Source organism: Lynx canadensis, chromosome A1 (genome assembly GCF_007474595.2).
Source record: "Lynx canadensis isolate LIC74 chromosome A1, mLynCan4.pri.v2, whole genome shotgun sequence".
Lineage (NCBI taxonomy): Eukaryota > Metazoa > Chordata > Mammalia > Carnivora > Felidae > Lynx > Lynx canadensis.
This window is the reverse complement of record NC_044303.2, coordinates 188,552,423-188,574,265: the sequence shown is the minus strand read 5'-3', so window position 1 is coordinate 188,574,265 and position 21,843 is coordinate 188,552,423. Positions and strand designations below refer to the sequence as shown.

At 44.0% G+C, this 21,843-nt stretch overlaps 1 protein-coding gene across 13 annotated transcripts in view; it reads right to left on the bottom strand.

Moving 5' to 3' along the window:
- PWWP2A (PWWP domain containing 2A) overlaps positions 1-21,843 on the bottom strand; it is a 102,818-nt gene that overhangs the window by 32,909 nt on the left and 48,066 nt on the right. For 11 of the 13 annotated variants that reach the window (XM_032594266.1, XM_032594276.1, XM_032594277.1 and 8 more), the window contains exon 1: positions 1,027-6,650. In XM_032594266.1, coding sequence (XP_032450157.1) covers positions 1,027-1,610 — 584 coding nt within the window. In that variant the 5' untranslated portion in view covers positions 1,611-6,650. Of the gene's footprint in view, positions 1-1,026; positions 6,651-15,056; positions 15,198-21,843 lie in introns of those variants that run through there. The other 2 variants (XM_030328251.1, XM_030328259.1) reach the window with 1 other exon arrangement.

Here is a 21,843-nt window from a genome sequence, read left to right as displayed (position 1 = left end):
ATGGTTTTTTTTTTCTCCCAAATAGGAAAAGGACTCTGGTATCTTGATGGGAGGACAAGAAATTTAAAATAAAACATATTAAAATAAGCCATTTCCAAACAGGTGAGATACCCATCAGAGTGTGTGCTGTTGCAGGAAACAGAATGGAGAGCCGTGAATGGGAGTCTCTGCACTTCATATCTGCAAAAGAAGAGAATAAAAAGATTAACTTTACTCTAGACTTAGAACACCTTCTTTACCTGTTTAAAGCAATGCCCTTAAACATTTAAATCAGAGATGAAAATGACTAAGACAAAGGCTTATGGGTGAACTCAACCTTCTTGCCCTTAATACATAAATTTATACTATATCTACAGTATTAGAAGTCAATATTTGCACAGTTTTATACCACACCATCTTGATATTACAGGGTAAAAAAAAAATCTCTCTTCTTTAGGCTTTTCTTAAAACCATCACTTCAATTAGACAAATGTGCTTCCCTATTGCACAGTTATCTAGTGAGAATTAGTTCTAACAGTAAGAAAAACAGTCTGGAGGTTCATTTCTAACAAATACTCTTCCCCCTATAAGGAGTGACAGTTAACCTTCTGGGGACCCAACGCACAACCCCTTTCTTCAACCTCGTTAAAGGTTAAGAAGAAAAGTGCCCCACAAGCAACGTCCCCCCACCCCCGCACCAGGTTCTCCGCAAAACTCCCGCATTTCGCGTTAACCCACCAGCCCCCAGAGGGGGTACACCAGGGCCACGTCAGGGACGGGGCTCAGGGGTGAGGGATGAGCTCCGCGAGCCCGTCAGGCACCCGCGTCCCCCACCTGGTGACACACCTGCCCTCGCAGGCGCCCACCTGGGGCAGGGACCGCCCTCTCCCGGGCTCGCGCTGATGCCCCACTCGGAGCGCGCGCCCCGCGCCGCACGGGACCCGAGGGCGTGCAGGCGGCGGGAGCCGGGGATGCAGGGGTCGTACCGGCTCGCTCCCTCCCTAGGGACCAAGCGGGCCTGGGGGCGTGCTGGGGCGGGCGCAGTACCTTTTGGACAGATCCATGAGGACACCGGAGAAGAGCTTCTCCCCTAGACGGAACGACACGACGAGCGCGTCCTCAATGATGTGGTCCAGCGTGACCCGCACCTCCGAGCCGGGAATCAGCTGCGACACCGCGGAGTCCCCGCCCGCCGGCGGCACGAGCGCCGGGGCTGCGGGCTGGGGCAGCGGCGGTTCCTGGCGCTCCTCGGGAGCGGGGGGCTGCTCGGGCTGCGGTGCAGGGGAAGGTGGAAGCTCGGGCCCTCCCTGAGGCGCGGCTGCCGCCGGCTCCGCCACCCGAGCGGGCAGCTTCTCCTCAGCTTCCAGCTCTGGCCCCGCCGCCTCCGGGCTGCGGGAGAGCTCCCCCGGCGGCGGCGGTGGCGGCGGGAGCGGCGGCTCGTCGGCCTGGGGAGAAGACTGCTGCCCGTCGGCCTCGCCGTCCGGCACAGATGCTTCAGTCGCCGTGACCGGGAGGGGGTCAGTGCCAGCCTCGCTGCCGGGGATGGGCTCCATCTCCGGCTCGGCCTCGCCGGCGCCCCCCTCCCCGGGGGACGCTGCAGTCGCTGCCGCCTCTGCAGCCACGGCCGCCATTTTCTTCCTGGCTTCTCCCTCCTCCAGCTCGGGCTGCAGCGGCGGCAGCAGCGCTGCTTGATTCCCTGGGCCTTCCCCTCCCTCCCTTGAACAGTTTCGTCCCGCCCTTTCCCTGCTGCTCGTTATTGGCACCGCGCCATTGGTTGCGCCCTATACCCCTCCCTCACTTGTGATACTCCATTGGCCAGGTGCGGGCGTCTATCACCCAGTCAGTCCCTCCCTCCCATGCAGAGTAGGAACTTCTCATTGGCGGGATGAGTTGTCAAATGTTGAATCTTAGAGGAGGAGTGAGGGGACGAGGGAAGTCACAAAAGCTGAGCCACATACTTGTCGCCTCTTTCTATTGGCTGGAAGAGGAAATAAAGTTTTATGGTTGGTCTACGCTCTTGCCCATTATCAGTCAGGCTTTCAGAGGTGGGATAAAGGAGAGAATCACGTAGCGTGCTAGTTCTTTCAAAGGCGACCGAGGGGAGGAGTAAGGGGAGTTTGCGTGGGGAACAGCTTCCCAAGAATCCCTGCGCGGAGGCCCTTAGAATAAATGTTATTTCTAGGCGCGGACCTGCTTGCGGCCGCGTGTAGGCACGACAAGCTTCTTTGGAAGGCCATCTAAAGTTTGAAAATAATTCTTCAAACATGTTTTGAGCTCCTACTAGGGTAGGAACCGTGCTAGGTGTTGGAGATAGAATGATGTGCAAGACATTCTCCATAACCCCGTGACAGACACTCCAGCCCACACACAGGAGTGTTTTCCTTGACTTCTCTCCACTTTCTAGGAACAATGCACCTACTTTTTTCAAAGTAGGAAAATGCTAATGAAAAGAGGAGGGACACCATGCATACTGTGTTCAGCTGATGAATGTTCCAAAGAGCAGTCCTGAGGCATTTAGGGGCTTACATGTGAACATTGTTTGCTGTCTCCAAATTCACTGGAAAGTGGACGCACCTGGTTCCTTGCTTAAACCTTTTTCTTTCCTGGGCTCTCTGCCACAGGCTCAAAAACTCTTTTCAGTGTCCTAATGCTCCCACCTTAACGCTCTTCCCGTTTTAAGTCTCTTCATTTGTTATGTCTAGAAGAATCTACTGAAGCCATTTATTTCAGATTGCACCTCAGAATCAGCCTATTCTCCAGAAGAGGTTGTAGGCACTGCGATTGCCAACAGAGGGAGGAGAGAAAAGTTGACAGTATTAAGGAGAGTAAAAAATGAAATTCTAAATAATCATAGCTAACAATTATTGAGCACCTGTGTACCAGGCCCTAGTACAAACCCTTAGTATAGCATCTCATTTAATCCTTATGCTACTTCTATGAAGTAGGTACTATTACACCCATTTTAGAGATAAATTGAAGCACAAAGAGGTCACTCAGCTAGTAAATTTCAGAGACAAAATTCCAATTTTACATTGAAAAGGACCAAAAATGGAAAAAACTAAATATCACCATATGTTCTAACTATTTCAAGTCACGGGGCTCTTGGGAAAAGCCAATAGGAAATCCTAGTCAGGGCAGGTTTAGCATCTCCAAAGTAGCAGAAGGAAATGAAATTACTGACTGTCCAGTCTGTGTCAGAGATTTTTCCCATAAGCTCTCATTTAAAAACCTGTGAATTAAATCCTCTCCCTCTTTTCCAGATGAGAAAACTGACCCTTAGCCAGGTTAAAGATCTCAGAGGTCACACGCCTAACAGCAGATCCAATCTAACACACCTCTGCCAAGGTGCATGACTATTCCACTCATTCATTGAACAAATAATTTATCTCCTACAGGCCAGATGCCTGCAGTAAACAGACATGGATCCCACCTTACAGGGTTTTCACCATGATCACTTGGTCTATAATTCACTATAGTCAATTAATTATTACATATAATTCTATAAAACTCCTAGATCCATGCTGAGTTCCCACACTGTATAACCTCTCAGAAGGAAAAAAATACAGCTCAGGTCCTAGGACCTGATTAACTCTTACAGTAATTCATCGCAAGATGCTGCAGTGAATCGCTTAAATTAAGCATTTATGGCAGACTGCCGCATACCAAGTCCTCCCTCTAAATCACTGTTTTCATCCTGCAACCCAAGAGCCTCTACTGGGTCTCTATGTTCACATCAAGCGTAACCCCTTCTGCTTTTCTGTCGAGGCCCTCTCTGTTCCTCCTCTATCTTTCAGGTTTGTTTTGTAGTACTCCTCAAGCTTGTTAATACTGGGAAGATCTAATCATGCATCTTTCATCCATTTATTCAACAAATAAATATTGAAGACCTACTATGTGCCAGTTACTGGGCTTACCAGGCTGAAGGCATGTAGAAAGAACATAAGAAACTTAATGCCTGGCCTCCTGGGGCTTATTTTTCTAATTAGGGAGTTAGAAAATAAGCAATGAGTAAACAAGATGATTACAGATTGTGAGAAATGCCATAAAAAAAACAGGATGAGTGATAAGCAATCATTTCTAGCAGAGGGGCAGAGAGTGTCTTCTTTAGATAAGGTGGTCAGAAAAAGTCCCTCTGGTGATAAGACATTTTAGCTAAAATGCAAAGGATAAGACAGAGCCAGTTATTGACTGTTGTATGACTTCAGCAATTGCTGAAGTCCTTAGGCCAAAGGGGGCTTAGTTCATTCCAGAAACAGAAAGAGACCAGTGTTGTTGAAGAGGAATGAGCAAGAACATAGCCTGGTGAAATAAGATTGGAAAGGAATACAGAGCCAAATCATATTTTATGTACTGAAGATATAAAAACAAGAGATTCTACCCTCAGGGAGTTTCAAGTCTATTGGGAACCTAAGCTGTTGTATCCTAGTCAACCCTGCATTCAGCCTCTTCCTGGAATAGAATCAGCATAGAAGAAGCCCTTGGTATTTATGGAATGGATAGCCACATGGTATCTGAGATTAGATGGATGGTTAGATGAATGGATGAGGGTTGGATGGATGGTTGAAAGGTTGGATGATGTCTTAATCCATTCAGTCTTCTAGAACAAAATGCCACAGACTGGGTGGCTTACAAACAACAGAAATGTATTTCCTACAGTTCTGGAGACTGGAAGTACAAGATCAGGGTGCCACCATGGTTTGGGTGATAGCCCTCTTCCAGGTTGCAGACTTCTGATATACTAGCATGGTAGGAAGGGACAAGGGAGCTCTCTTGGGCCTCTTTTACAAGGGCATTTATCTCATTCATGAGGGCCCCACCCTCATGACCTAATCACCTTCCAAAGACCCCCGTCTGTTAATACCATCAACATGAGGGTTTAGGATTTCAACATATGAATTTTGGAGGGACACAAACATTCAGACCATGGCAGGTAGATAAATGGTGATTAAACAGATCACTGAATGGATGGACAGATAAATGGCAGGGATAAGAAATATAGCTGACTACTCAAGTGGATCTTCACTGTCACAAGAAGACTTTGATCTTGAGCTCTGTGGGGTACTACAGTTCAGTAGCTAAAAACTCAAAGTGGAAGTGTATGAAACTGTATGTGACTCCCCAGTTGGCCTCTGACTAGCTATATGATCTGAGCATGATCTTAGGCTAGTTGATTAATCTCTGTTTCCTCATTTACAAAATATCTAAATAATAACTACATAAGGGTGTGCTTGTTTTTAAGTGATATATGTAAAGTGTTTAACATAGAACCTAAATCATAGTAAGCACACTGCCATTATTGTTAGCAACTAGATCTAGAAATTCAGTCTTTTTTTAAAACTATTATTTATTTTCTTTAGTAATCTCTGTACACAATGTGGGACTCAAATTTACAACCCCAAGATTAAGAGTTGGGTGCTCTTCCAACTGAGCCAGCCAGGTGCCCTTAGATATTCAGTCTTATTACATCTGGTGTTAATCATATTCTAGGGGCTCTGACTCCCACTAACCAACCTTGTGAAAGACTAAATAAAACCCCAAACACTGGGGTGTTGGTTCATGGAGAGTTTTAAATATGGCTAATTGTGGTTATTTTTTTCTGGGCTTGGTTTCTCAGGAAATCAAATTATAGACAAAAAATAGCATGGGGAGCAGAGACCCGCCACAAAAGGAACTAACTCACTGCACATGGCTGCAAAACCATGGTCACTGAATGAATTGCTCCTCCTGTTCTAGAACAGTTTCTGTCCAGTAACCAATATTTCTCTTCTAAAATCAAATCACCTACTCTCAGATCAAGACAGTGATTGATAACTACTGACAAACATGTCAATCATTGGCTCTCTCTCCATGCATCTCAGTGGTTCTAAATGTATCAAGGGATCTCTCTGAGAATCTGCTCAAAAAAAGATATTTTACATATTGTATGACTCCATTCACATAAGGTACCAAAACAAGCAAAGCAAATGTATGCTCTCAGAAGTCAGGATAGAGGTTATTTTTGACCAGGGAAGGGGAACAGGACAGTTCAGCTAATGACTACTACAAGCTAATATGAGTAGGGTTTTCTAGGATTCCGATAATTTTCTGTTTCTTCATCTACCTACTTGTTTCACAGGAATGTTCAGTTTATAAAAGTTCATCAAGCCATGCACTTATGTGTGCTTTTCGGTATATAGATTTATATTAGTTATCTATTACTGCTAGTGTCTTAAACATCATACATGTATTTTATCACAGTGCCTCTGGGCAGAAATTCAGGCATAGCTTAGTTGGATCCTTTTTTTAGGGTCTCTCTTAAAACGTAACCAAGATGCCAACAGGGGCTGCAATCTCACCTGAAAGCTAGATTAGGGAAGGGCCTACTTCCAAGCTCACTAACATGATTCTTGGCAGGAGTCAATTCCTTCACTGCTGCTGGCTAGAGGCTGCCTTCACCTCTTTGTCACATGGGCCTGTCCATAGGACAGTTCATGATTTACAGTTTGCTTCATCAGAGAAAAATGGAGCAAGCAATAGAGAAGTCACAGTCATTTATAGCCTAATCTCAGAATAGGCATCTCATCACTTGTGCTATGGTCTATTCAGAAGCAAGTCAGTAGGTCAAGGGGTGCTTGGGTGACTCAGTGGGTTAAGCATCCAACTTTGGCTCAGATCATGATCTTGTGGTTCATGGGTTTGAGCCCCGTGTCGGGCTCCGTGCTGACAGCTCAGGGTCTGGAGCCTGCTTCAGATTCTGTGTCTCCCCACCCTCTCTCTGCCCCACCCCCTCTCACGCCCTATCTCACTCTGTGTCTCCAAAAATGAATAAGTGTAAAAAAAAAAAAAAAGAAGCGAGTCAGTAGGTCGAGCCCAAACACTAAGAGAGAAGATTATGCAAGAGCATGAGTATCAAGAGGCAAGGATCATTGGGAGTTGATTACCACACAATTTAAAGATTTTTAAAAATGACAGGTGCCCGGGTGGCTCGGTTGTTTAAGTGTCTGACTTCAGCTCAGGTCATGATCTCACGGTTTGTGAATTCAAGCCCCGCATCAGGCTCTGTGCTGACAGCTCGGAGCCTGGAGCCTGCTTCAGATTCTGTGTCTCCCTCTCCCTCTGTCCCTCCCCTGCTGGCACTCTTTCTCTCTCTGTCTCTGTCTCTGTCTCTGTCTCTCTCAAAAAATAAATAAACATTAAAAAAAATTTTTAAGATTTAAAAAAATTAAAATGAAAAATATTTGAGATATTTCCCTAAATCTTCCCCCACCCCACATACTCATCCACAGACTATGTTAAAGCCTCTTGTTCTATGTAGATGCTGTACATCCCATACCACCAGCCCCTTAGTAACAGATGCACACCTCAGATAGGCAGGTGGAAGAGGCCATCATATTACAAAGGTCAATCCTAATATTGAGAACAATCCCTATAAGGAGAGCCATCATTGATCTGTGAGTACCTCCTATGTGCCAGGTGTAGACAGCAGCCAGGTAAGCCTGGGGACGATAAGTACATCAAAGGTGGGTACTGTCCTGAGACATCTTCCTCTACAGTCTTGGGTGTTTTTTCACATGCTCCCCCTCCCTTCTTTGTATATTTTCAACAGCTGCCATGTCAACATAGTTCCTTAAAATTGCACTTCAAGGACACTGCTTTAGAGGGAATGGTTCTATGTTGACCATCTTGGTTTGCCTGGACCAAAGGGTTTTCTGGAATGTAGGACATTCAGCTTAAAAGTGGGACAGTCCTGGGCAAATGGTGATAGTTGGCCAGGATTCATGCTGGGTGTCTTGCAGAAATGAATGCTGATCCTTGCAACAACCCAGAAGGAAAGGGAGCCTCGGAGAGGTCAAAGAAAACTTCTAAAGCTGGAAAATGGGATTAGGATGGGCACCAGGTCTCTGAGTCTCCAAAGATGTGCTCTTGGCAATGTTGATCTCTCGGCTATTTCTTCTATTTCCTTCACCATCCTCCAGGACAGGATTTTTGGATAAAAGGCATATCAGTGTGCATTTTTTTGTCCAGCCTTCTAGCTGCAAGCCCACAAGTTAAACCTGACCTTAGATTCTACCTTGATTGTATCCACCCTCTCAAAAAAAATTCTAAGAACATTTATATATTTGATTATTTCTCTCAGTTGGGTTCTTCTATCATTTTAAAGGTAGCAGGTCTTAGATTATGAGACTCTCTTTTTTTCAATGTTTATTAAAAAAATTTTTTTTAATGTTTATTTTTGACAGAGAGAGAGAGCATGAGCGGGGGAGGGGGAGAGAGAGAAAGAGGGAATCTGAAGCAGGCTCTAGGCTCTGAGCTATCAACAGAGAGCCCAGCGCGGGGCTCAAACCCACAAGCCACAAGATCATGACCAGGGCTGAAGTCAGACACTTAACAGACTGAGCCACCCAGGTGCCCCTTAGATTATGAGACTCTTAAAAAGATTTCATTTTATAGCTTCCTTAGACTAGTGCTTATCCAAGTAATGGTATTTAGTCTCTATCATGTGCTTACTTCTTATCCGGCATGAAATCACTTAAACCATATTATATCCTAATTAGGTACATTCCATAATTATCACCATTACAGATTAGGAAACTGAGGCACATCTAGGTATCGGATGGGGTGCCTGGATGGCTCAGTCAGAAGAGCATGCAACTCTTGATCTTGGGGTTGTGAGTTTGAGCCCCACATTGGGTGCAGAGATCACTAAAAAAATAAAAAAGAATAAAAAATAAAAATAGGCATCAGAGATCAATACCTATTTGCTCATTGATTACAAGGAGCTCCTGACCTTATGTGAAGATTTCTGAAAAATAGGTGGAAATGTCAGCTAAAGAGGTACATGTGATACGAGGGCCAATCTTGAGAAACCACAACCCCCAGATCATTTTGATAGAATTACTCCTCTGTCATCATTATTTACCTCTGTTTCAGTTTCCTCGTTTGTAATACAGGAATGATCATCATCATCTCTACCTCAAATAGCTGCTGTGAAGGTTATATTAAATTGGATCATGTCTATAGGTGGTAACAGTTCTTATTATCCCTCCCAGAGGTCTGGAGGCCTGGGTGGGAGCATGGAAGTCATTTGGTTCATCCGAAGTAAATTCTGAGCCAGAAGCCAGGCACTAGTGTTAGCATTTATTTTAGGGCTATTCCAGTGTTTACCCCCAGCCAGTGCTCTGACTACATATGCAAATACAGGTCTAAACTGCTTTGGTACATTCTTATGCCAAATTCCTACTCTGTTTTATTTGTATTTGTTTGTTTTAAAAACAGCTCACATGGTTTAGGAAGGAATGCGTGTCTAGCTATACCTAGGGAAAAAAAAAAAGACCCTTGTGATGTCTGTCTTGTTCATCACTGCATCTCTCACATGTGTAGCACAGTGCCTGGCACATGGCAGGCTTTCAAAAAACATTTGTAGAATTCATAAACAAATGACTAGGCAAGTGAATAGTTATTTCCAGGGGGTAGAATCAATGTGGGTTTTCTTTTCTTTTTGCTCATCTGCATGTCCCAGTTATCCTAATTTTCTCGTTTTTCTCTAATGCACATGTATTTAAGAAATGTTTAAATCCTTACTTCAGCAAATAAATATATAACTAAGTGAATTTTTTAAAAAAAAGGCTAGGGTAGCCTTTTAATAGGAGGATTCCTTTTTTTGTTTGTTTTAATGTTTATTTTTTTATTTTTTAGAGAGGGAGAGAGAGAGAGAGAGCGCGCGCGCGCGCGCGCGCGCGCGCGCGCGAGCAAGCGGGGGAGGGGCAGAGAGAGAGAGAGACTGGCACAGAATCTGAAGCAGGTTCCAGGCTCCCAGATGTCAGCACAGAGCCTTAGGTGGGCTGAAACTCACCAACTGGGGAATCAGGACCTGGGCCACCCAGGATGACCTGAGCCATCCTCCCAATAGGAGGATTCCAAACACGGAATCTCTGGACAGGGTGTGCAGAGCAGCAGGCCTGAGTGGGTTGCCCAGGAGCTAATGGGGAGGAGGGATAAGAGAGTCCGCATCCTAGATCCCAGAGGCTTCAGCAGCCTGCCCTTCTCCGTTGGGTCACAACACACAACATATTTTACTTTGGTGTGCGTGCTGGGTGAAGGCGAGAAGTAAGTCCCAGAAGAGTTTTTCAGGGACTCTAAATGATTCATAAGGAGTTCTCCTCGGGAAGCGGAGACCTGGGTGTTGGGTGCACTGAATTGGAGGTGGCATAGCTCCTGACCCCTCCCCACTCCACCAGGCAGTGAACCTTCAGAGGTGACCCCCTTCTGTAGGAGTTTTTGGCCCCTGTATCCAAATCCGAATTCCTTGCAGGCTTAGCCCACTCCCACCCTGGTCCGTGGTTGCTGACGAAGACGGGAATAGACAAGCCAATTTAGTTGTCGTTCTCTCTTTGTTCCCTTGACCTTGAGGCATCTAACGCAGCAGAGCCCGCGGTGCCGGGAGCCCGGCAGAGTTCTGGAATGAAAGGCAGAAGACCTTGGGGGGCTCTCGGAGCCCACACTCGTTTTCTCTGCTTTGGTCACCATAGTGACTTCTCTCTGAAGCCTCAATTCTGTGGGTTTTGCTCGATATTCATTCATAATAAGGCCACCCCTGCGTTTTCCGCCCACTGGGGAATAGAGCGCCGCGTGCATTTGTAGTCACGTGGCTCATGCGCTGGGCCTTTAAACTCTGCGTGCGTGTGTGTGTGTGTGTGTGTGCGCGCGCGCGCGTGTGAAGCGGCGGGGGGCGGGCGCGCGCACTACGAGGTCCTCTTCTCTGCGGAGGGAAGGGTCAGAGCTGGGAAGGAATTCAGATCCCCTCTGGTCTTGTTCTCATTGTTTACAGAGAAAGGACCTGCCCAAAGTTTCCTAGTCTTGCGAGAGACGCCCCCACTAGAACAGAAGTGTCCTGACTCCTGGCCCAGTGCTCACTGCACTCCATCACACGGGGACGTGCAAGGCCCACGGGCTCATCTCAGATTTTCTAACTTCTTGGCCTTTTGTGCCAAGCACTGGAGTCACACTCCCTGATACCGTCACTAAAGGATCCAAAAATTTGTGATAACCAGATCGTGAACCTCTCTAGTGAAAGGCCAAAACTAGAGCTCTGATAGTGAGACAAAGAACTTCCATTTCCAGTACAGATTTGCAAGCAAATTAGCTCATTTGATACTCCGGATTACCCTGCAAAGTGACTACTATTATTCCCTTTTAAATTGAGAAACTTGTGGCTTCAGAGTGGTAGTATGAATCAACTAGGGAGTCAGAGGTGAATTTGAGTCCTAACTCTGCAATTTGCTAATGATAAAGAATAGCATAAAAGCTCATCAATATAGACCTTGAGTTCAAATTCAATGAGATCCAGTGTCCCTGTCATTTCCCTGCTGTGTGACTTTAGGCAAGTTACTTAACTTCTCTGAGCTTCTATTTTCCATCTGTAAAAACAGCGTAATAGCACCTATTTCACAGTGTCTTTGTGAGGATCAAATAAAGCAATACACGGAAATCACTTAGCACTGTACTGGATACTTAATAAGTGGTTTCTATTATTCCAAAATTAGAAAGTACTCTCCTACTAGAACTGCTGGTCACAGACAAAAAGAAAAAAATCTACATCCCACATCCAGGCTTACCCAGAGCCCAATACCTTCCTTTGTGTCAGCCAAGGAACTGAGTACTTGAAAAAAAGACATCCCAAAGAGAGGAAATGAATTTGAAAGATGTTTTTCATAGCTTGATTTTGCATTTCTAAAAGATTCAGACTTGGGAAGGGAAGGGAGGAATTGGATTCAGTGTCTCTCTATAGCTTTGCTTCCAATACTCTCCAGAACTATGCTGCCCAACAGGGTGGGCCCCCAGCCTCTTGTGGTTATTGAACACATTAAATACACCTGCTCCAGATTGAGATGTGCTGTAAGTATAAAATGCATCCCGGATCTTAAAGACTTAGTGGGAAAAATTGTAAAACACTTTTAGAATTAATTTCACCTATGTCTTTTGATGTTTCTAATATGGCTATCAGAAATTTTTCAGTTCTGTATGTGGCTCAACATTATGTTTCTGTAAGACAGAGCTGCTACAGGTAGAACACGGAATTCCAGCTCAGGCCACCTGTGTAGGGCACCTCCCGTGTCTCTCTCCTTTAATTCTTACAACAATATTGTCTGGAAGGTATTGTTATTTACATTTCACTCCTGAAGGGCAAATTTAGGGATGCCAACCCTTCGTTTTACCAGGTAAGGTCACCAAACCCACTATTACTATGTACTAATATCATTCCACAAGAGAGGGACTTTGTAATACCAACAACACTGAACATTTCAACTGCATCAAACAGTACATTGCCCCCTCAGTAATAAAAGTAGCTGGCATTTCTTAAGAGCTTATTATTTTAAAGGCACTGAGCTAATATATGCTTTAGCTTTTTCAGTTCTGTAAAACCCATGAGGTCGGTTCCATTATCATCCCCATTTAAAAGATAAAGTGAGTGATGGGGCACCTGGGTGGCTCAGTCAGGCGCCACAAAATCAAAGACTCTTGATTTCGACTCAGGTGATGATGTCGTGGTTAGTGAGATGGAGCCCCATCGTTGGTGAGATCGAGACCCACGACGGGCTCCATGCTAACAGCACTGAACCTGCTTGGGATTCTCTCTCTCCCCCCGCCCTCCCCCCTCAAAATAAATAAATAAACATTAAAAAAAAGATAAGGAGACCAAGGCTCTGAGAGCCACCTGCTAATAAGTGGGGACTGTAGGATTTGAACTCACATACAATAAACTCAAAAGCCTGTTCTCCATCAGTTGTGCCTGCCCATAATAGTCCCAGGAAGTGATTGAAGTTTGCATTTGGCTATAAATTTGATGAGGTGTTTTTGTTTTTGTTTTTAGAATTCTATTATACATTCATACCCTCTCCCTTTCAACTCCGCCCCAGTCTGTACTTGAATTTGGGAAAAGATAATTACAGTTGAAGTGACATGGGTATTTAAAAGGAAATCAACACATGTGCCTTCATCCTGCATGAATATGGAAGAGGATTTCTATCTAGCCAGCCCTTCTCGTGTTCTCTTTCAATGGAAAATGTCAGCAAGCTCCGGAGACCAAATTGAGCCCTCTGGGCAGGCCCTGGTGCCCCACGTCCAGTGAGGACCAGGCTGTAGTTGGGCTGCTTGACTCCTTCTCATCCACAGCTTGATCTACACCTTCCACACAGTGGGAGCCCAGATGCTGCGAGGGGGGTCATCGCTCTACTCCACCAATTTTCCACCTGATAGGGGATTTAGAACCAAGTTTCCCATGGGTGAGTTACAATTCATTTCTGACTTGGTCACCTCCCAGCTTTCAGCTTTCAGTAGCACAGCCCTCCTGGAGATCACACCTGACTTCTAAAACTGAGGGAAACCTTCTCAGCATTAACCTTCTCCAAGTCGAAATTCAAACCCCTAAGTTGTAGATTTGCAGGGTGGGGGATTAGGGAAGCTGGCATTTTGAAGCTACAGGATAAGGGGAGACCATAATAATCAAGTCTTTCAGTCATGTTGGGCTTTGTGACTATACTGACTCTTACTTGCTAGGAGCTTTGCAGACATGGTATCACTCAGTCCTCATAGCAACCTACGAGGTCCATCTTAATCATCCTACAAAGGGGAAAACAGAGGCTAAAAGAAGTGAAGTGACTTGCTCAAGGTCACACAGTTGCTAATGGCTGAGCCCTAAGACCCCAAACCTGGTCTGTCAGACTCTATAGCTTAGAACTGTGGACTAGTTTGGGGTACCTGGGTGACTCAGTCGGTTAAGCATCCGACTGCAGCTCAGGTCATGATCTCACGGTTTGTGAGCCCCGCATGGGGCTTTGCACTGATAATGCAGAGCCTGCTTGGGATTCTCTCTCTGCCCTTCCCCTCCCACTCTCTCTCAAAATAAATAAACTTTAAAAAAGAAAAAAAACATGTGGTTAGTTTGCTCAAGTTCACATCATAGCTGGTAAGTGATAGAGCCAAAATTCCAGTAAAGATAAAAATGAGAGAACATAGGGGCGCCTGGGTGGCGCAGTCGGTTAAGCGTCCGACTTCAGCCAGGTCACGATCTCACGGTCCGGGAGTTCGAGCCCCGCGTCGGGCTCTGGGCTGATGGCTCGGAGCCTGGAGCCTGTTTCCGATTCTGTGTCTCCCTCTCTCTCTGCCCCTCCCCCGTTCATGCTCTGTCTCTCTCTGTCCCAAAAATAAATAAACGTTGAAAGAAAAAAAAAATGAGAGAACATGCCCTTCCCAGCAATCTTGTAGAGATTTAAAAAAAGATAATACCAAAAATGAGTCAAGGTGAGGTGAGATGAGCATTCTTTCAAGCACTCAAACCTCTGCAATTTGATATTTCCCTTTTGAAAAGCAATTTGATAATTATACAAGGACCTTAATTTTTCTTTTTTATGTATTGCCCCCACCCCTGCACTTAGAACAGTCTCCGACAGTCGGTAGTCCTCAATAAAGATTTGTAGAAGGAATAAATTCACTCTTACCCTGACATTCCCCTAAGGCCAAAGTGCTGTTAGGTTCACTTAAAATCAGTAAATTCAAAGAAGAGAAATGGAGAAGGGAAGGACAAGAACTTAATTTGAGATTATGTTTGATCCACCTGGCAGCCAGTATAAGAATCATTGCCAGCCAACAAAGGGTCAGGACACCCATAATAGATCATTCTCACTGCCAATCTTACCAAAAGAATATTCCACTGTTAGCCAAAAATGCTAATAAAAATAATTACCATATTTGGAATGTTTATATGCCAAAGACTCTTGTATTAATATCATTTCGTCTTCATAATAGCCTTATAGATAGATAGTATTATTTTCATTGAAGAAACTGTGTCTCAGAGAGGTTAAATAAATTTCCCAGAGCCACCCAGAGGGTCGGTGATGGAGCCAGGATTCAGCCAGTACTAGAGTTTTCATTCCTGGCTAAGCATGAGAAAATGGAGATTTCTAGACCTCCCCTAAAGTCGCCAACTTGGGACTTCCTGGAGTGTGGCCCTGGGATGTATTGAAAAGTTTCCACAGATGACCTGAAACCTACCAAAAGTTAAAGACCTAGACCTAGTTCAGTCTTAACCCAAAACCCACCTTTTAACTTCTCACTTGCCTTGGATCCAGTACTAATCAGTCTGCCCCAGAAGAATCTTTACTTGGGAGGACCACTGATGGTCTTTGTGAAGGCTTTGGTCCAATGATCAGCTTTCAGGATGAGACTTTGTCCGCAGAGTACTAGACAAAAGCACACAGGCTCAGAGGATTCTAACAAAAGGGTTTCAAAAAGTCAGGCAATCTAGTATCTTCTCAGCCCAGGTACATGCCTTTCACTTACCCCGGAGCCCTGTGCCCTCCTCCTTGCCTCTTTGTTTCCATCCATTCATCTTTCAGATGGCAACTTACTGCCTGATCATATGAACTATGTACCTCACACACAGCTCTTTCTGTTTATTTGTGTGATTATTTACTTGTTTCCCCTTGCATGAGACCAAAGAAAGCAGGGACCAGGCCTTGTTTTGCTCACCTTCAAACACTATCCTTAGCCTAGCATGCAGTAGGCACTCAGTAAATAAGAGCTGACCTTTACAGGTCTCCTACCATGTACCAAGCTCTGTAGTGAGCACTTCGTATATATGAATCCTTACAACACCCTGATGCCCACTTCATAGATGAACAAACGAAGGTATGGAAAGACTAAGTGGTCACTTAAATGTCTAAATGGCTGAAATACACCAAATTAGTCTGTGGCAAAGCCCAGATTCAAACCTAAGCAGTAAAACTCCCAAGCTGAAACTCTTGATTAATTCATGTTCTGGTGGTTGACTGATTGATGGTTCATTAACGGCCTCTAGAGCCACCACACCCACAATTCATCTGCTGGAGACCAGAGCTAATGCCTGACCCCACAGGGCTGATCTGAGTATCCCAGCAACGTGGCCAGAGTACCAACCCTCAGAGGTGCAAGGTACGCTGGGAGAGAACAGGCTTTGGGAGCAGCCTTGAGATTGCATCCTAGTTGCATTACTTGCCTCTCTGGGCCCCAGTTCTCCCATCTGCTGCATAGGTTAATAATTGCTGCCCTCAAGAATCTTATGAAGATGAGATGACCTAGTATACATGAAACAGCCTACCATGATGCATCATACCCAGCAGAGGGTCCACCACACATTTGTTTCCTTTCCTGAATCAATCTCTCTTTCTGTCATCTCAGTCTAAAACCTATTCTAATAAGGCTCTAGCTTTTTCCAACAAACATTCTCCAGCTGAGATTCAGAGGCAGCTGTGTCCTCTGCTCCTGTCTGCCTGCTCCCTCACAGAACACTCCCCTGCTATTTCTAGCTCCTTTCTCATCAAGGTCCTTTCCCGTTTTCCAAGGTAGCTAGGATACAGACTTGTTAGGCCTGGCCCTGAATTCCCTGCGGAGGCTGGTGCAGGGCCTTTGGGCAGGTGGCCACATGGGGAAGCTGAAAAGGACAGAATCAATAGAAACAAATTTGTCCTGACAATAAGGGCAAGGCCCACCATGCCCTTTGCTTTGACAGCATCTCAGAATCAGAACGGGGAGAAAAAGGTCTTCTTTCTCTCTTTCTTCTTCCCTTCCTCCTTCCTCCCTCCCTCCCTCCCTTTTTCCGTTCCTTTCTCCCTTTCTCCATTCCTTGCTTCCTTCCTTTCTTCATTCTGTCCTTCCTTCCATCCTTCCTTTTCTTCTTCCTCCTTCCCTTCCTCCCTTCCTTTCTTTCTAGATAAAGGTCAGTGTTTTTAAAAGGACTGAAGGTTTGGGACTCCAGACGACCTGATATTGACGAGGACCCATGACAAACTAGGAAGAACAGTGTCTCGGGAGGAGCAGGTTATTATGGCATGTGTGAGCATAAGGAAACATCAGAATCAAAAGTAACTCCCCGGGGTGCCTGAGTGGCTCCGTAGGTTAAGCGCCTGACTCTAGATTTCAGCTCAGTTCATGATCTCGAGGTTTGTGGGATCAAGACCTACATCAGGCTCCATGGAGCCTGCTTGGGATTTTCTTTCCCTCTCTCTCTCTCTGCCCCTTCCCCACTCATGATCTCTCTCAAAATAAATAAATAAACTTAAAAAACAAAGTAACTCCCCATGTGTCTTCGTTTGAGTAAACTTCCTGCTTGGCAATGAAGACAACTAGCAGAACCTGGCCTACTAGGGCAATGGACCACTTATTTCTGGAGTCCCTCCCAAGCGCCAGTGAGAACGGAAGGATGGGTATAGAGAGAGCTCAGGCAAGGACCTAGATTCAAATATCCTCTCCTTATAGGCGGGCCTCCTGATTTCCTCTTCTTTTTCTTTTCTGATTAAAACATTTTTCTAATGGACACATGTACATAATGAATAATTCAGACCACTCAGAAGAATAGAGGGAAAGGTATGCCTTCTTTCCATCCCAGTTCTCAAGTTCTCGGGTACAACTATTGGTTTCTTCTTCTTCATCTTTTTTAAAGTAATTACTACACCCAATGCAGGGATTGAACTCATGACCCTGAGATCAACAGTCGCATGCTCCACCAACTGAGCCAGCCAGGTGCCCCACAATAATTGTCTTCTTTCCCCCAGTGTATTACATACCTTCAGATCTCCTAGTCCAAGCATTTCACTTCTCATGAATAATACCAATCACCAAATATGTATGGAGCTTCTTCCATGTGGCAGACACTGGACTAGACACTGAGGATACCATGATAAGTACAGTCCCTGACCTCAGGGAGCCTACAGGCTAGTGCATCAATAGACAGGTAATTGCATATGCATAATTATTGAACTATAATTGTGAGAAGCATCATAAAGGAAAATCACAAGCATATAATATGACTGGCCAAGGAAATGGCATTTAAGCTGGTTTCAGAAGGATGTGTAGGAGTTAAAACAAGAGGGAAAAAGTTTCCTGCTAGTGGAAACAACATATGCAAAGGCCCTGCAGAGGGAAGGTGTTTGGCAGGAGGGACTGGGAGAAGGCAGGTGTGGCCTCACAGAGTGAGAGTGTTTGTGAGGTGAGGTTAAAGGGCAGGCAGGGCTGGCTCAGCCAAAGATCTAAAAGCTCTGGCAACCAGCCCAAAGCTTTCCTGAGTTGTCATCATAACAAGTCCCTGTGCCAAGCACTTTGGAGAAATCAAACACCTTCCAGAAATTATCTGAAAAAATAAAATATAGACAAATGAAACGAAGGCTAACAGCCCTTGGAATTGGAGCCAGGTGGGCAGAACAGTCCTCAGGTGGGCTAGGAGCTGGGCTGGAAGGTTTCATGAAGCTGGAAGTGGAGGGAATGTGGTTTTGGAATCAAGCAAAGATATCATGAGGTTGTGGAATAGGGGCTGACACGATGAGAAGAATTTGCTTGATTTTTTTAAATTCAAATTTCTATTGAGATAACTGTAGATTAACATACAGTTAAGAAATAATACAGAAAAATCATTTGTACACTTCAATGGTAGCATGTTACAAAACTATAGTATAGGTATATACCCCCCAAAATTGAAAAACTCACAAAAAGAATTTTCCCTCTTGTTTGTTTTTTTCCTTTTCTGTCATTTTTTTTTCTCCTCTTGCTTTGTCTCCTACTTATTCTTCAGACACCAGCTTCAATGCTATTTCTGTGGCCAGCCATGTTACATGCCTGTAATTTTCCTTTATGGCACTTTTCACAATTGTAGTTGAATAATCATGCATGTGCAATTACTTATCTATTGATGCTTTCTGTTGATGTCTATTGAAAGGGTCTTAAAGAGATATTTGTACCACCCATGTTCATAACAACATTAATCACAATAGCCCAGAAGTAGAAGCAATCCAAATGTCCACTGATGGATGGATGGATAAACAAAATGTGGCATCCACACACAGTGGAATATTATTCAGCCTTAAAAATAAGGGGGCATTATACTAAGTGAAATAAGAGAGTCACAAAAAAGACACATACTATACGATTCCACTTATATGAAGTTCCTAGAGTAGTCAAATTCAGAGAGACAGAAAGTAGAATGGTGGTTGCTAGGGGCTGGGGGAGAGGAGGCATAGGGTGTTATTCTTTAATAGGTACAGAATTTTGGTTCAGCAAGATGCAAAGCGCTCTGGGGATTGGTTGTATAACAGTGTGAATGAATGTACTTAACACTACTGAACTGTAAGCTTAAACATGGTTAAGACAGTAAAATTTTTAAAGCTATTTATTTTTTAAGTTTATTTTTGAGAAATTTATTTTTTTAAGTTTTTGAAATTTATTTATTTTGAGAGAGAGAGAGAAAGAGAGAGCAGGGGAGGGGCAGAGAGAGACAGGGAGAGAGAGAGAATCCCAAGCAGGGTCCACGCTGTCAGTGCAGAGCCTGATGCAGGGCTCAAACCCACGAACCACAAGACAGTGACTTGAGCCAAAATCAAGAGTTGGACGCTCAACTAACTGAGCCACCCAGGTGCCCCTATTTATTTTGAGAGAGAGAGAGAGAGAGCAGGGGAGGCTCAGGGAGAGAGGAAGAGAGAATCCCAAGCTGACTCCATACTGTCAGTGCAGAGCCCTACGAGGGGCTCGAACTCAGGAACCATGAGATTATGACCTGTGCCGAAATCAAGAGTGAGATGCTTAACTGACTGAACCACCCAGGCACCCCCAGTTGGTAAATTTTATATGTGTTTTATCACAATTAAAAAAAAAAAACTATAGTATAATATCACTATCAGGATACTGACGGTGACACAATCTGCTCATTTTGTTTAGATTTCCCCAGTTTTACTTGTACTCTTATTTTGTGTATGTGTATTAACTCTATACAGTGTATCACTTGTATAAACTCCTGTGTCCACACCACAGTCAAGATGCAAAGCATTCCATCACCACAAGGTTCCCTTGTGTTGCCCTATTGTAACCACACCCATCTCCTTTTCATCTCCCCTCTTCATCCCTCCATTCATTTGTCCTCCATTTCTAAAATTTTATCATTTCGGGCGCCTGGGTGGCGCAGTCGGTTAAGCGTCCGACTTCAGCCAGGTCACGATCTCGCGGTCTGTGAGTTCGAGCCCCGCGTCAGGCTCTGGGCTGATGGCTCGGAGCCTGGAGCCTGTTTCCGATTCTGTGTCTCCCTCTCTCTCTGCCCCTCCCCTGTTCATGCTCTGTCTCTCTCTGTCCCAAAAATAAATAAACGTTGAAAAAAAAAAAATTTAAAATTTTATCATTTCAAAATGTTACATAAATAGAATCATGCAGTATGCAATCTTTTGGAATTGATTTTTTTTCTCCTAAATTCCCTGGAATACGTCCAGGCTGTTGCATGGATCAATAATTTATTCCTTTATGTTATTACATAGTATTCCGTGATGGGTATGTACTTCAGTTTGTTTGACTGTTCACCCCATTGAAGGACATCTAGGCTGATTCCAGTTTTTGTCTATTATGGATAATGTTGCCATGAGCACTTGTATATTGGCTTTTTGTGTAAACAAAAGGTTTTATTTCTTAGGGATAAATGTTTGGGAGTGCTATCGCTGGGTTATATGGTAGTTGAATGTTTTTATTATATTTTTATGAATCTGCTAAACTGTTTTCCACAGTCAGTATACCATTTACATTCCCACCACTAATGCAAGAGTCACCGGGATACCCTGTATCCTCACCAGCATCTGATGTCATCACTAGTTTTTATTGTAGCCATTCTGATAGGTGTGTAGTGACATCTCATAGCAATTTCAATTTGCATTTCTTAATAGTTAATGATGTTAAATATGAAATGTACTTGTCTCCTTGTATATACTTTTGATGAGATTTTTCTTTACGGCTTTTACCTCTATTCTCATTGGCGGATTGCTTATTTTTTCACTACTGAGTTTGAGAGTTCCTTCTATATTTTAGGTATTAGTCCTTTGTCAGATACGTGGTTGCAAATATTTTCTTCTACTGGGTATTTTGTCTTTTCATTGTCTTCACATGGGCTTTTATATAGCAGAAGTTTTATATTCTAATGAGATCTAATGTGCCAGTTTTTCTTATTATGAATCATGCTTTTCTTTTTCCTAAAGTTTTATTTGTAAATAATCTCTACATCCAACATGGGACTAGAACTCACAACCCTGAGATCAAGAGTCACATTCTCTACTGACTGAGCCAGCAGGCACCCCATGAATCACACTTTTTTTTATGTCAAGTCTAAGAACTTGTCTCACACTAGATACTGAATTCTCACCTATTTTTGTTCTAAAAGTTTTATGGTTTTACATTTTACAGTTAAGTCTATGACCCATTTTGATTTAACTTTTGTATAAGCTATGAGGTTTACATTGAAGTTCATTTTTTAACCTATGAATCTCTGTTAGATTTGCTTGACTTTTTATAAGACACATTTATTCAGAGTCATGATCAGACTATTTACATTTAGCAATCAATAGATTGGTTGGATCAATGGATGCCAAAAAAAAAAAAATCTACATTAAAACCCTTCATTGCAATGCTCCACAGAGCAGAGACTAAAATAACCTGTTTTATACTTAGTCACAAATAGCGCTTGATTTTTTTTTTGCCCATGCACATGAGTATTGTCTAAAACACGTCTTCTTCTTTGTAGCAGCCCTGTCACCACGATGGTTGGCTGCGTTCACAAATCTGTTGTAACCTGTAGCTTCCCTGTCACTTCTCTGGCTTTGCTGCTGAAGTTTACTTCTTGGCTGAAATTAAAACCTTCTGCCACTGTCACAGCTATTGCTGCTGCTGGAGCTACCATAGTCACCTTGGTTTTGTGGTTTGGCAAACTATTGGCCTCTACCAAGCTTTTACTTCCAAAGTTTCCTTCTTTCATGGGACCAAAATGTGATGATTAATTGTAATGGTCAAAATCATTTCAGCTTCTGCCACCTCCCAAATTCCTTCCAGTAT